Source organism: Netta rufina, assembly GCF_964035555.1.
Source record: "Netta rufina genome assembly, chromosome: 11".
Lineage (NCBI taxonomy): Eukaryota > Metazoa > Chordata > Aves > Anseriformes > Anatidae > Netta > Netta rufina.
Window position 1 is genome coordinate 2,189,573 of NC_140134.1, and position 16,912 is coordinate 2,206,484.

General features: G+C 37.3%; 1 protein-coding gene across 2 annotated transcripts in view; it reads right to left on the bottom strand.

Moving 5' to 3' along the window:
• The window catches only part of FBN1 (fibrillin 1), a gene marked incomplete at its 5' end in the record, with an annotated part of 158,196 nt that overhangs the window by 66,897 nt on the left and 74,387 nt on the right, over nt 1-16,912 (bottom strand). For both annotated transcript variants that reach the window (XM_084293696.1, XM_084293695.1), the window contains 6 exons: nt 1,751-1,876; nt 2,813-2,866; nt 5,547-5,699; nt 6,897-7,019; nt 11,856-11,978; nt 14,140-14,265. In XM_084293696.1, coding sequence (XP_084149822.1) covers nt 1,751-1,876; nt 2,813-2,866; nt 5,547-5,699; nt 6,897-7,019; nt 11,856-11,978; nt 14,140-14,265 — 705 coding nt within the window. The remainder of the gene's footprint in view (nt 1-1,750; nt 1,877-2,812; nt 2,867-5,546; nt 5,700-6,896; nt 7,020-11,855; nt 11,979-14,139; nt 14,266-16,912) is intronic.

Here is a 16,912-nt window from a genome sequence, read left to right on the forward strand (position 1 = left end):
CTGAAGATAACAGGAAGGAACTTATGAACTTTAAGGTAGATTCAGATCTGGCTGAAGGAGAGATTACAGTAGGTTACATTAAAAAAGAGAGTCATCACATAGGAGAGATGATATTAGCAATGTTTTTCAAGGATAAGTCATGGTTCTATTCATTGCCATATAGAAATAAAAAATGAATTGCATCAAAAATTATGGACAACACTACACTGGAAGTTATTGCTAACACAGACAATCATGCAATTCTTTCAATTGTGCAATTCAATTAAGCTTGACAATGTGAGTAAGAAAAATAAAACACAATCACCAATGTTTGAAAACTTAGGGGCAAGTAACAATAACATGCTTTAAAACAGAACACATAAATTGAAGGCAATAGAGGAGAGAGAGCTCTGAGTGTACCTCCCAGTTAGAGGCTGACTTTAATCCCCAAGTATAATGTATTTGAGAAAAGAGTAATTCACTCCAAAATAAGTTCAGGCAGGACTTTTATAGGGGCGATGGAGAAGTGCTGGCACCACTGTTTAAGACACTGGTTGGACCTCATCAGAAGACCACATAATGGTTGGATCAGTTGTATGCAATACAAAGCTGTAGCCTTTGCTTTTATGAAACTACCAAAATCATTAATTTGGATAGTCACTTAGGCAACAGAGTTTGAGAAAGGATACAAAGATTCTTATAGAAATACTTTGGGGATAAGTGCTGACATGGTGCTATGTCAAATGATAATATTAGTACAACATCAACTGGTCATAAAATGGTCACAAATTTTAACAGGAAACTAGAAGAAATTTGTAACCAATTGTATAAAGACATACTGGAAACATGAGCCAATGCAGTAATGGAAGAAAGGAATTTGAAAGTTTTTAAGTAATGTGCTTTTTGAAAGTGTTTAAGTAATGTGCTTTTGATGGTTCTGTTAAGTGGAACAAGAGAATTACCAGAACTAAAATTTCTAATAGGAGTCTGTAGATATCTGAGCTTTTTTTTTTTTTTTTTTAAACATCCTTGACAGGATGAGAAGAAGCTGAACTACTACTTATTTCAATTCTTTTAATCTAATTCTTTTAAAAAGTGCAGTGCTTCTCTTGTTGTTCCTCTAGAAGTGACCAATTTATTTCACTTTTTCTGTGATGAAAAAAATTGGCTTTTTTTTTTTTTTTTTTCACTTGTACAGCACAGGAAATAAGCCATAGCTAGAGAGAGCATACAGGCAGAGTCTGCTAGTGCTTTCATCAATTTTCCTACATCTGACCAGTAAACTTAGCCCTGTCAGAAAGTTGAAAAGGAATTTTCCCTAAAGTCAGAACTGGTGGAAATCACAGAAGTTTTCTGTAGTATAGGGTATACTCATCTTCTTAGGATCTATTATATGTTTTACATAAATACATTTTTTTACATAAAGTCCCTCCTGGAGGTACTTACCACGCTGGTGATCCTAGATCTCTCCCATGGTGCACTGCAATAGCAGGATCTGGCTGTTTCTTATTTGGAGAAACAGTGATGCCATGGAGCACATATTTAGGGGACTTATCTGAACTGCCAGCGATTCAGGTCATTGGTAGCAATGGTCACTTACACTCTTACGCTGGAGGACTTTATAAGCAATGTAAATCACCAAAATTAAACCAATAAAATTTAGCAAAAACATCCAGAAGAGGAACTACTGGATCTGATGAAACACTGAAGAAAATGGCAAAGGAGGATAAACACGAGCAAACTTCAAAATGAAAAATAGGACATTTCATACCAATGCAGTTTTTTCCAGTTGAATCCACTTCATACCCAGGGTTACAAATACATTTGTATGTTCCATGCAGATTCTCACACCTTCCATTGGGACAGAGATCAGTATCCAGTAAGCACTCATTAATATCTACATAAATGTTAAATAAATAAATAAAAACAAAAGTCAATTGTTGAGAGCTGTGGGGGTTCCCCCTTTTCATTCTCCAAACTAGAATAAGATATATTTTCAATATCACTAACATTGGACATTCCATATTTTTAATTATGTAGTTCTGATTAGCAAATTCACACCTAAATATTCACATTCAAGACAAAATATATCCTTTTCACACTGATTTAAGACCATTTCTAGCCCACAAACATTTAAAAAACTTGCAACTGTAGATACAAACTGGGATATTAAACTGGGCTCTTATGTTTATAGATGCACAGGTACTAATAGCACCCCGTATTCATTTGCTCTGATTCACAGCATTTCCAGATGTTATCACTCCCAAGAGCATGAACATCCTTCCTTTCTGAATGCTCTTCCCTCTCTACTGGCAGCAATTCTATTAGTGAGTATTGACTTACTTAAGGTTTGCAATTTCAGTTGTACAACTACAAAGCTTTTATTGTAATCATTTGTTCCTTCTTTGTAATTATCAACCAAGCTCTGTTAGCCAGGTACTTGTGACTGAGATGAAAATACACGAGCAAGCTCAGTGTTCAACATGGCTTTATTCTTCAGGTCAATTTCAATTAAAAAATGTAAATACGACTTACAGATAAGATTTCTAGGTCACGTAGGTAATGACACTATTCACAGATTTGCCACTATTCTATAACAGCACTCACATACATTGAATGGCATAAAAAGAGAGGGCACACTGATGAAATAGCATGCTCCACTTATTTTATCCTAAATTCATCTATTCTTCTGTTGCAAACACCCACCTAGATAAGCCTTCCTCCCACTCTTTCCAGCCATCATCCCATCCAGCATGTCTAACTAATTAAGGATATCAAGGTCATGCTTTCAGCCAGAACTTCCACAGTTTGAAACTACATAAGGTGATCTTACCATTTCCTCCTGCTGTCATGCCAGTTCCACTACTGCACAGAGCCTGATATTCAGCTGGAAAAAATATGAAAATACTTACTGGCATACTCTTTCTCAGTTCATTGCTTTCAGCTTCATTTACAACATGCTAATTAATTACTCCAATTAAATAACATGCCTTTCAATTCCAAACACACGAATATTCTCCCAATGTTCTGAATCTGTGAAACATTTTAGCATTCATCTGCTGATGAAGATGAATGAGTAAAAACTTCAAATGCTGAACCAAAGCATTCAGGAATAGGCATGGGCTTCATCATGGCCTTCCTACATAAATAAATCATAACATCTTCACTGCAAAATCCTCCAGTATTCATATGTCCCAGTCCTTGCTTGAAGTGCACACTCAAAGTGATTGAAAAACAGAAAAAGTTTTCCATAAATCTAGGCCATATTTAACTCCATTTAGTAGGAGTGTCTGCAAATCAAGAATCTGCTATCCTTAAAAAAAAATAAAAATAAAATATCAAATTTTCTCAAATGTTTCAGTGAATGGTGGGTTCAAGTCCTTTTGAGTTCAGACCATTTGACAGAGTAAGCTGAACAATCACATCTACATCAGGACTACCTGTAAACAGATAGGTCAGTGTTTTTCAATACAGTTGCACTTTATGAACAGTCAAAATAGAATCTTAGAATCATAGAATGGTTTGGGTTGGAAGGGACCTTAAAGATCATCTAATTCCAACTCCCCTGCCATGGGAGGGGACACCTCCCACTAGACCAGGTTGCTCAAAGCCACAACCAACCTGGTCTTAAACACTTCCCAGGGATGGGGAATCCACAGTGTCCCTGGGCAACCTGTTCCAGTGCCTCACCACCCTCATAGTAAGGAATTTCTTCTATCTAATCTAAATCTACCCTCTTTTAGTTTAAAAACATTACTCCTTGTAAAATAATTACACTACTGTTAAAAATATATTTATTGAACAGCTGTTTTCTCGTCAAGAAAATCATATGCAAAACACCTCCCAGTCTTATCATAATCAGCAGGTTAATACGAATTCAGAAGGCTGTACACTTAACAGATTTTCTGACTTGTAAAACAAACAGATAAGTGGAATCAATTGACCCAAAATCATCTGTTACAAATATATTCTGCATTATACAGTTTACAACAGGACTTTTCAAGAGAAAGGACCTAAACCAGGGCAAACCATATATGTCTACATTGTGCCCAAAGTGATTCAATATCCATGTAGATACACACACAGAGCACATAGTGCTACTTGAATCAATTAATCACTGCCAACTTATGTGAAAGCAGACCTGCTCTAGACATGCATCAGCAAAACTATTATTCTCATACTCAGTAGGAACTTCTGCAGAGAGTTTCTGAGGAGAACAGAGCAACAAGCGTCTTCCTTTCAGGAATTCTTTTAAATTTCTCTGATGCAATGCTCCTCTGTAAAAAATTTTCTCCTTTCCTCTCCAAGTCAATTCCCAAAGAAATGCTGCACTTCACCCTTTGTGAGATGGATTTTTTTTCATTTTAAACAGCTGAGAAGGTGGGCAAAACAACACAAAAAAAATAGCTTCCACATGTGTAAATGTTCTGTTAAAGTAATTAAAATAAAAAACAGAAGTCAATGATACAGACTCCAACATTTAGATTCAAAGATTTCAACTCTACTGTACAGAAAGAAGGGCCTATTGATATGAACAGAGGCTGTTGGAAAGGCTCTTTCCTATTCTGCTAACATTTCCGTGGTGTTTTGCTATTCTAAATAACATGGCACATTATAAAATGGTGGCAGCAAGCTCTTGCTGAAGAGCTCTAATCAGCTCAACAAGCCTAATCTGTTCCAATTGCTCGTGTCTCTAATGCTTTTCATAAAGCTATCAGTTAAAACTGAGATTTAAAATACATTTTTGGCCTACAAAGCAGGTACCAAGTTAGTGTGAGATGGTTTAGAACTACTTATCAAATGGCTTATTTGGTTCATATGCAACAACAAATTTGCTGAGTGCAAAGAATCACTTGACAAAGTTGTGCTTCAAACTATCCCCCTGCAGTCACCTCCACAAAACCAGCGTCTCTTTATTTATTGGCTTCAGGACAAGGACTGCATCAACATATTCTTCTTGGAAGAAGTGCTTGCCTAAAAGCAGATTCTGCCCATGAGAATGATTAGGATTGCTGTTTTGCCAAAGTGCAACTATGTTCCAGATATTGCTTGGTGGGGATTTTGGTGAGAGACTCAAATATTCTCAACTGTCTTAATCGGGCTTTTGTTTTGCACTGACTATCCAAAGTCTACTTACTGTATTAACAATTTCAGAACACTGGGGTGATACAGAATTCAGACAGCCAACATGTGACTGACAGGTGTACAAAAGGATTTGCATGAATGCATGAATTACTCAACATGGTTCCATTAATAATTTGAGATCAAAATTATACTTTTAGTAATCCACATCTACCAAAGTAGAGTTTTGTATGTGACAATCTGTTTTCATGTGTGTAATGACTTTCAATCAGATATTGGCATTTACTGTTACCTCAAAAAATTCTCTCCTATGCTATTCCAATACTCAAAATAGCAGATTGCTCAAAATACTTAACATGTTGTATGACAACATAATTCTCCAGTTTTTAGATGCGATGTAAACACAAAGCTGTATTTTACCTTCCTAAAAACAGCTTATTGACATAAAGCTTACATTAGAGTAAGTACCAGTTAATATTCCATACCTGAATTTTGTGCTGGACAGGGTTGGCAAGGCTCCCCAAAGGCATAGTCAGTGCTGGCACAACAACATTCCGATTTTGTAACTGCACCGGTTAATGGTCTTACACATTGCCCTCTCTTGTAGCCACCATAGCACGTGCTTCGCATATGTGTATCTGAAGAAAGAAATCCCTCTTAATCCTATCATTATCAACTATAGTGCCGTAAATTACAACAGCTATTAAATATGGCTTGGTTGTCATAAATAGTGTCAAAGCTGTCAAAACAAAATATTTTTCACCATTTCCCTATGTTTCTCAACCACCTATACCCTTACTATACTCAGGACAGGAAATTCTTCTTCCTCATGCTCCTTCGAGTTCAGACACACAAACTAGTTACCACATTTAATGACTTAACAAATGAACTACAGAAACTGTTACTATGGGCTCTAACATGCAGAAAATGCAAATGTGTAATGCATTAGCTTAGAACTCTTTTATTGACCCTATAATGCATTTTAAATTCCCACTTCCTTTGCAACAAAAGTAAAGAAACAATTACTATAGCTCTGCTGACCACAGCTACTCTGTCAACCGGGATAAATCAACTACATATCTGAGCAAAATTTAGTGAAAAATCCATATTTTCATGGCTTCTGAATGTCAAAAGAGGTTTCCCTAATGAGAATACTTGTGGCACATTACCGAGATGGCTTTTTAAAGGCAAGTTGTAGACTGAGGGACTGGGGGCAAATATTAAAATATCAGAACACCTTATTTTTCTGCATTTTTTGCATTACTGCCTTTCAGAATACTCAGAGATGAAACCTTACAATTTCTGAGTGTACCATTAGTTTTCTGTTGTTGTTTACCTTTTCAGGATCATGGTTGACATTTCTCACTTTTTAAAAACTGGCTGATAATGGCCATCAGACATACATGTATTATAATTTTAAAATCAAAGATCTCAAACCTCCTTCATTTAATAAGAAATAGATGAAAGTAGGAAAATTGATATGTCCAACTTTAAGAGATGAAAGCCTAACTAAATCTTTAAGCTTGGTGAAAAAATGAAGTAATCTAGACTGACAAAAACGGGGCAGATTCTCACCTGCTCAAAACTGATACAATTTTCATCCCCAACAGCACTATTCTATATAGTCTACCTGATCTTGTAATTTGGCCCATACATTTTTTACCTTTAAACACAAACAGAAAGAAAAAAAAGTAAAATGGGTCATCAACATAAATATTCCAGAAACCACTAATCCATGAAAATACAGTAAATTCTACGTTCAAATTCCAATCTATCACTTTAACTTTAATGCCTTAACATTGGTTGTGACTCGCCTCACATTGAGCTTGTCTTACCAACACACACACGTCCATCCAGTCCTACTGCAAGGCCAGGGAAGCATTCACATCTGAAAGAGCCATCAGTGTTCACACAGCGCCCGTTCATGCATATTCCAGCTGTCTCACACTCATCGATGTCTGTTAGAGAATAGAATGAGCTTTATTAGAAACTAAGTTACATAGAGTTCAATGCTTGGCTGAAACTTGCATTTGTGCAGCCTATTTTCAGCTGAAACGCATTCACAGCTGCTTTCAATGCATCTTATAGAAAAATATCAAATGAAAATGGAAACTAGTTCAAATAAAGGTCTTATTAAGATTATCGATTAATTAATTCTGTAAAATAAAAGAAGAAAATTTAAAATTCAGGAGAAATGACAACAAACCAGAACAATTTGACTCTCTTAGGATTTTTCTGCTGCTCAGAGGTCTACACTTTCCCAACTTGTTCCCAAGGGGTACATATTCCAAAATAAGGGTCATTCAAGCAAAAACATAACAGAGAAATGAGGAAACTGTGACTGCTAAGACAAAGGACTTCTGTAGTGTGCAACTGCATATTCCCTTTCTGTGTTAACAGTTGGTTTGCACCGTAAGAAATCAGCCCAGATTGCAAATTGGATCTCTCACACCATCACTGTGCTCCCCTCTATCAGGAATGCCTTCATAGGGACACCAAAGAATTTCCCTTCCTCCTGCTGTGGGTTCAGTTTTTGCAAGCTCATATGAATGTTCACAGGCAGACCCTTCCTGCACACAGCATCTCTCTGGTTATCTGCATGACAATTACTTTTTCCTATCAGATGCTCATTACAGCCCATTTTATAAACTTTTAATGGGTGGACTATACTCCAGTCTTGAAAGGAATTTCCTAATGATCTGAGCACCAAGCAATTGCCAAGTACAAGCTATCATCTTTGCCCAACAACAGTACACTAAACAATAAGGCCCTTAGCAGTGAAATATAAAAGTAAAACCTCACAATATTGGACTATCACAAAGGGATGTCAAATTAGCAAAAAAAAAATTATAGGCTTCCTGTCCTAATAGTAAGATCATTCTCTAGACACAGAGATCATGGCATTATTTTATAGGTGATTAAGAAAAGGAGTGTTTAAAATATTGTTTGGAAGTATGTATAACCTTTATAAAATAATCACTTCATAACAACTCTCCATAACACATACAAAAGACAGTGTGTGTGTGACAATTTCCTTTTTTCTGACCTTAAAAGGGCAAACTGAGAGTGAAACACCTCTATGTTTTACTTAGTTTGTGTTGTTTGGCATAAAACATGACTTGTATGATCCAAGATTCCTTTTTCAAACTGCATTTTAAAATAGAAGTTATAGTTGAGTATATGGGCTCAATTCATTTCAACTTCATCCTGCAATCTTTCGTTCTGTTTCAGGCAAATTTTAAATGCTTTTCCCTCTTCAAATGTAGTCTTTATTCAGTCTAAGTAAAACTGAGTCAGGAACTCAAAGTATGTCCATATTATTTAAAGGTGCAGACAGTTTTTGCTAAACAATAATGAACTCCTTGGACAGATACACTGTAAAGTAGTAAGGGATGAAACGTCAATGTGTTTTGTTTTATACTCATTTAGAAATGTGTCTAAAATACCATCATTGGTGTTTTATAGAAATATACACTTGGTCACTCAGCATTGCAGAGGTAGCTGAAATCCTGGCTCCAGTGAAAAAGAGGCAAAAATCCTCTGCTTTTACCAGGGCCTGGATTCCACCCAGTAAGTCAACTGCACATGCAGGCATAAAGTCCAAATTTCTAACCCTGACAAGGGTCCACCGTCCTCTGTGGTAAAAGCCACCATTTTGACAACTTCAGAAATACTCACTTTTCTGACTTTTGCCAGTGTACCTCAACCTAGTTCTGGAAAACAACCTAATATATTAATTCTCCATGTCCAATCAGTTTTTGCCTTTTCTGCTTAGCTTGCTCAGTAGTGCCAGCTGGGTACACTAAGTCCTCTAATTTTAACCAGGAAAAATTTACTCAGACTACTAAAGCTCCCACTTCCAGTTGCCTTGCAAGAGCTTTCAATAATGCTTTAAACCTCTGCCTGCCTGATATAAGTATTTCTGAAAAAGCTTCAGCAAATCATCAGTGGAAGAACCTAATGGTGAAAAAGTTTAATACGTCTTGTATTACAGGGAATACACAAGACTGTGGTGTAACATTCTTTTTTGGCATGTTACTTCATAAAGACTGAGTGGAATTTTTACCAGACAGCCAAGCATATGCCCTGTACTTAAATTCCAGTTTTATGGAACTGTCAATTACAGTATTCCTAACTTTGAGTTAGAAATTCTTAACATTTCCAAATTCAGCTTACAGTGCATCAAATGAGATGTTTATATGAGTAACATGTTTCACGCTGCAATTCTTGCATTCTTTTGTTGATCTCCTGAAGAATTTGGCAAAAATACTTGTCAATTCCATATCAAAATTGCTCAGGCAGGTAGCCAATTTGTTGCAGAAACGTCAGTTTGTGCATACACATGTTCCCAAAATGCGTGAGCACTAACTGCATGTTTAAGCTTGTGTAAGATCTTAATGCATTCACTTCACAAACAAATTCAGGATACACAGTGTGAAAGATGAGTGTTTCAGAACCTAAATGTTCTGTAAGACAGGAATTATTTACTCTGCACATGCGGTATATACAGAGAGGACTCTACAGGGAGAAACACTAAAATGTAAAAGGAAAAAACATTATTAAGGATCAATTTTAAACTTTTATTAATGTGACTAGAGACATTTACCAGAGAGTTGTGCTCATTCTAGCCAGTACTTTCTCCTGGGAATTTCATGATGCTTTGGGCGAGTGGAAGAAGGAGGCACATATGGGAATTTGGGAATATGTGCACTTTGGGTGTCAATGTCTCAAAATCTGGTTTGATTTTCACCCAATAGCAATTTCATACTTAATGAATGTTTGCATGCTCGTTCATAGAGAACAAGGCTTACTGTAAGTGTTGAAAAGCAGTGGGAGAAATCCTTTATTTTACTATAACATCTGTTCCAACTTCCAGTAGAAATCAGTTGAGTTGCCTGCAATTTTGGATAACTTTCAAATATTCTCCCTTTGAAGCACAGAAGTAACATTTCTCTAGGGCCAGAAACCCCTTTTTGGCTGTATCCATAGTCCTGTTTGGCCAGGAGGCATGTAAGAGAGGCTATGAAGTCAAGTATCCCAAGTTTGATTTTGAAAGAGACGAAGCAATTTATGTACCAGTTTCTTGGATGGCATTTCAGTGAACAGACTGATGTAAAAAAATAAAAAATAAAATAAAATAAAACCAACCAACAAACACAACCCATCAATAACAACAAAAGGCCATACCAAAAGGTGATAAAGGCACAAAACAAGGTTTTCGGCTGAGTTTTCATGAGTTAGTCACATCCCTGCTAACAACACAGAGAGCAGCCAGTGAGTGGTCTTTGGGAACAAGACTGTCTGATGTGCCAAGGCCTGATAGGCATTGAACTCTTCCCTGCCAAGTCTGAGGCCAAGTCTCATTGCCTTCCCACACACAGATCAGCTTGAAAATAAGCCTTGGCAAAGCGCAGACATACACCCACTATTTGGAAAACAGGTAAGAATGTAAATACAGCTGATTGCTGTTAAGTGTGTGAAAGTTGCTGCCAATGCAGACAGTAGCTCGTAAACTAATTGGACACATGTACAGATCCATGCATTTGTTTGTCTGAGAAATTAAAAGACAACTTATTCTCCCAATCAAAACTATCCTATTATGAAGCAAGAATGGGGTCTCCTCTTGCTATAGTATATGAATCCCCTGCCTGAAAGCTGGGTAGCCCTGGCTTGCACATTTAGTGCAAAAGGTAACAAATGCAAGAAAATTTCTGGATGTTTTACCAATAAATCATTGTCCTAGTTTGGATCCAAAGTCTAAGTCTAGGTACCATGCAGCTCAGATCTAAGACCCATACAGTGTTCAAGAAGCAAAAGGATCCAGAGAAATTCACCTTTAATGTCAGTAACTCTCAAAAACAAATTAATTCAAACATTTAATTTTGTAACTGGTCCACAAGACGCTGATGTATAATGCAGTGTTCTTTTTTTGGTTTTGTTTTTTGTTTGTTTGTTTTTTAATTTACTGAAGCGTAAAAACTTTCAGTTCAGCTGAAAGATTTTAAATTTTTCAAAAGAAAAATCCTATGTAACTTGGCACAGCATTTGCTTATTCCTTATTTCAGCTTCTGTAAGTAAGTTGGCACAGCACTTGTTTGTTCCTTATTTCAACTTCTGGTTTGCGCCTGTAAAATGCACTGAAACACAAAGATTTATACACACAAAACTTGCAGTTCCTGACGGGACAGAACAGGAACTCCAATGACATAACTAGCAACAAGAAGACTGCAGTGTCTCCCACGGGAGCTTTTGCTGAGCTAGTGCAGCAAACAGGAAAGACAATCTCGCTGTGGTGCTCATGTCTGCATCTCGGTCACAAGGGGTACTGCACACTCCTTGGAGATACTGTATTGACTGGAGACACCCAGTCAGGAATGGGAGACAGACCCCAGGAAGGCAGTGAGCCAGGGTGTTTGGGTGGTCAAAGGCAGAAAACTTGAAAATGCCAAGCACAAGAAGTGCTGAAGTGCTGGAGCCAAACTGCAGAAGACCTCATAGGCAAAAAAAAAAAAAAAAAAAAAAAAAAAAAAAAAAAAAGAGTTGAACTAGGTCAGATCACACAGTTGTTGATCAAAAAATATTTCCCGCTGGTTGGTCAGGGCTGCTGCTCAGCAGTTTGAAGAAGACTGAGTGCTGTCTTCCACAATAACAAATCATTCTAGCTAATTAAAAAAGCATATCTGATGAGAACTCTGCCCCGTGTTTCTTGTCGCCAAGGATCACTGTAAGGAAATTGAAGCTACAAGAGGAATATAACTCTCATGCTTTGGGAATCCATTACTTATAGTGCTTACCTCTGCAATAACGTCCATCAGATGCTAACTGGAACCCTGGTTTACAAATGCATTTAAAACTGCCGTCCTCATTGATGCACATCCCATTCAGGCACATATTTCTTATGCTGCATTCATCCATATCTGAAAATGCACATAACAGATGTAATCCTTATCCTGTTTACGTAAAAGAACTCCTACTAATTATATCCAAAAGGTAAACCTTAATTTCCTTCTTGGTTGTCAGGAGTACATGATAAATGGGAACATACAGTGGGACACAGTGCGCTGCCTTAGGTTATTCATGAAAGCAGTAACTCCAGTTTTTCATAATGAATAGTTAGCATACAAAGGTATGCATACAAAAGAAGTAAAGAGAATGACAAAATAGATGAGAGACTGAACAGTTTGAGAACTGCCTGTTGGTAAAAACTTTTAAAAGATTTTTTAGAAAAAAAGGGGGTGGGGTGGGATGCAATTGAAGAGAGACTGCAATCTTGATGAAAACGGAAGCTAGGTTAGAAGCAGATTGCATTTGGAATGGCAAACATATTTTTATATTACTAAGAACACCTGAATGGGCAGGAGTGGATACCTGTGTTAGAAGTAAAAACTTCTGTAACCTCTGTTTGATGAGTTTAAGATTTCCAGTGTGGGAGACTTCCCACCACTGCATTCAAACATGCAGAAGCACATTGAACTCTGCTGCATTTTCATCACCAATTTCCATTTAAAATAAAACTCGCACCTTCCTGGATTTGGCATGACAGGTCACATAGTAGAGGTACTTACTAGCTTCATGCTGGTATTATTCACTCTCTGACCTAATGGCATAGAATAAGAATTCAAATAAGAATAGCATATACTGCTATTCTGAACCCTGCACAGTCAGTCAGTCTCTCTCTCATGCAAAGACAAGAAATTTCTGTGCTTGATTTGAGTAATATATTATGTGCTCTTAGTCTTTAATTCATGCTGGTGCAAATGAAATAAATTTTGGACATCGCATACAAGAAAATCAGTACTACTTAGCAATTTCATATAAAGGACTATACACAGTTACATGGAGGGATGGCACACGGTCTTTACCGGTAAGTGTGGGCGTACGTATTCCTAAGAACAAAACTCAATGCATTACAATGCCAGAGATGAAACTGTTTCATAAGCGGATGCAACAGACATTCTGGCAACATGTGCAATGGAATTAAAAATGTTTTACCAGACTGCCGATGTCCTGGTTCTTATTACTATTAGCACATGGTATTTGGTGGGAAAGGAAGAAATCAGAATCAAGTGTTTGTTTTTTTTTCCAAAATATATTCATTTTCAAGTACCTTTAGTCGATACAGATCCATAATTAGATATTTAAAAACTAACCTATAGTGCTAAACTGTGTCTAAAAAAAGAGTCAGGTAAAACAGTCTTAAAATGTCTGTCTCTACCAAGGATTAACAGAATCACTACAAGCACATAAAATCACTGGATCATAATGACATTACAATATATTCGGAATCGTGCTATTTTCCTTAATATTGCAGCTGTCTTGGACAGAAATTACACTTCTAGACATGGCGTGTTTTCTTTTTACTTACAGGCTAAGTCAGACAAAAATAATTTATGATTAAAAAAAAAAAAAAAATCATGTATCTATCCCAACCAGGAATTTTGGCATTAAGTCTTTGAGCTGAATCACTGAGATAATATTCTGCCAAAAATGTTTCTAAGAACAGTGCTTGAAATTCCTTTAATGTATGAATAGATCATTGGGAACCCTCCCAAGGACCTTGAGAAGCATGATAAAGAACATTTTCCTCCTCCCCCCCCCAACTTTGCTAAAGGTCTGGGAGGTAGGAACACATCAATTATGTTTACAAATTTTTCTTAAAAACAGACTTTATGGGTCAGCCCAGATTGCATCTGCATAAAACACACTGCTAGTCACCCAGTTAGATCCCATAAAGTATGCTGTTAAACATACAGTAAAATTAGGCAGCATGTGACTTGTACTCCATTTTAAAATGTACCACTCCCATCAAAGAAACTGCATTTTGCCATAGTGGTATGTGCTATTTCTCCTGCTGGACAGACATTCTGTTGAGGATTGCCAAGCCAAGGCTCCAGAACTGGCTGCAAAAGACAGTTTACTTGCCCTCCCAGATACAGCAAAAGGTATATAGAAATTTGATTCCTTGCTCCTTTCCTTTCCCTCTCATCAAAGGTTTTTTTCTTTTTTATTGATGTGAATAACCTCTTGCAACTGTATATTATTGCAACTAATATGGAGTAACTTTCAGAAAAATCTTACCTTCACAGTTTTTCCCATCAGCTGCCACTTGAAATCCAGCATTGCACACACAGTGAAAACTGCCATCTGTATTTATGCATCGTCCATTATTGCAGATACGACCATTCTGTAAACATTCATCAATGTCTGAAAGCCAAACAAAAAGAAAAATAACGTTTTAGGACTTTTCTGTTTTATACTCAAGAGGATTTTTTCCCATTTTCCTTCCCCCAAGATTTTTAACCCTACATGGAAACAATATTCACCTGAGAAATAATTTAATTTGATTTCCACAACCAAATGCTATAGGTATGGAAAATATTCTGTCAGCTTGAAATTTTAAGTTGCTGTGAAAGAATTTCAGTGAACATTACCCAGCAGCTTGCTCAAACAAGAATCAGACCCATTTAACTGTTGTTGTTTGGTTTTGTTTGTCTGTTTTGTTTGTTTGTTTGTTTTTCCATTTTCATTCATCATTAAAATGCTTTTACTGAAATTTAACTTAAGAATAGCTAACTACTGAAGGAAAGACAGGGAAAGTTTGTTTTTTGATGCTGCTTTGTAAAGTAAGTGGAGAGTTTGAGACTTTTCCACCTCAGAAGGTATTTCTCATGCTTACTTTATATTTGAAACATCAGCTCCTCATTTCCCTCTCTCTTCAGGAGGTGCTTGGCAAGTGCTTTGGAGGACCTGAACAGTGATATCACACAAGGCTGGCAGCTCTCCCTTGCCTCCAAACGAGGGGAGAGGAGATGCTGAGACAGACTGTCTAGACATTTTTCAGATTGCTCAGTGTTCTCCATCAAGGCCTGGACCATCTCCCAGAGATTCCTGCACACAGGGGACTCTGTTCACAGAGATTTCAACCAGCCTATGCAAATGCATCTATAGTACAATCACATCATCTTCCCAAATATTCTGGAGGTGCCCTTCCCCAAGCCCTCTCCACAGAAGAACATTGCTGTGCTTGAAGAAGGAACAGAGGACAAGGAGTCCTCCTGAACAGTGCCCCTGCTCTCTAGACAGGTATCTGAGGGGAAACTTATGTCTCATGAAATTGTGAACCTAGATTTGCCTTCCCAGCAGCATGGTACTTCTAGGAAGCTAATAAGAAAGCCCTTAAAATACCTGTTTTGCCAGCATGCAACCAGGCCAGCAGAGGCAAGAGCTGCTTAAGTGGCAGTGGCAGCTAGCATCCCTCTTGACAACCAGCAAAAGCGTACAGGCTTGATAAACCTCTTCGCAATTGATAAACAAGCATCATTGATCAGTAATGCAGAAAGCAAGTTTTCTCTGTGCTCAGTCCCTTTTCCCCACTTTTGTGGCACTCAGTTGTACCTGAGCCTGACTTTAGTTACTCTGCCAGCTTTCTTCTTCGGGGTAGGCTGAATGTTAAATCAAGATTTTTCTGGCCTTTTAGTTTTTAGAGTTTGTTAGGATCTCTACCTTCATGGATCTGATAAGGTAACAGTTTTACACTAAAAGAGAGTAGGTAGTAGGTATGGGTTAGACAGTAAGAAAAATTTCTTTACTGTGAGGGTAATGAACACTGGAGCAGGTTGCCCAGAGAAGCTGTGGATGCCCCATTCCCTGCAAGTGTTCAAGGCCAGTTTTGGATGGAGCTTTGGGTGCCCTGGTCTGGTGGGAGGTGTCCCTGCCCATGGCAGGGGAATTGGAACTAGATGATTTTAAAGCTCCCTTCTGATCCAAACCTTTCTATGTTTCCATCTAAATCATGGTACAGGAAATTAACACAGAATTTTGGTGTTCTTTACATTCAGAAAGCTGACTGGAGACCCATCACTTGTTTCTGTTACCTTTAGAATTTTCAAGTTGCAAAATATCATTATGGATTTTTCTTTTTCCTCAGGGAAACTTCTAAAACTCAAAGTTCCCCTCTCACTGAAATGCCTGAAATTGCTGCCACCTCTGTGTGAGGTATGATCTCTTCCTCTTGAAAATATCAGGTAGATTATAAAAAGCACTTAGCTATTAAAGCTTTGATTCCTGAAAATTCATAGTTAATCACCATAAAATTTCATTTTTATGGAGGTCTATTTTACATCTACTCTTCTGCAATTGGAAAGCATTGTTCATTTTGATCATTAATCATAGCTCTAGTAGCCTTATTTATCTAAGTTCCCAATTAACATATTCATTTAGTGGAACTCCTACTAAAATTAAAAGGAATGCTATTAGCATTTATATTAGTAGCTTGTGTTACGGACAGCAATGTTTAATCAGACACCTATCAAACTTATCATGCAGAAAACCTTCCATGGAACCTCAGAGCAAGGAATAGATAAACATCTGGTCATTAAAGAGGTTTCATTTTTCAAGAACGGATGTAAGGAATACATTTGCAAAAGTGTATCACCACAGACACATTTGTATACGCAAAAAATAGAACAATTTACAAAGTAGTCACACAAAGTAATTCTACAGTAAATGCTGATTTTGGCAGGCTCCAGTGCTATATGCATATTTTGCCAAATGTACCCCACTAGCCCTTTTCTTTTCCCTAGACTGGTCCTAAAAATTCCTTCAGAAAACAAAGATTCTGCATATCTTAGCACTTCATGAACTGTCTGTCAAGCAAGTACAGTTCCCATAGACTGCAAAGGAACTGCTAAGTGACCACACGTTAATGCCATTAAGCTACTGGGCTTCTGACAACCATGTGTTTGTGTAATGAATCAGTCATATTAAAAGCGTGTGACAAAAATGACTCATGAGTGAATTCATCACCACTGAGACTCCACTTCAGCACTCCTTCACCACTAGTCAGCTGAAC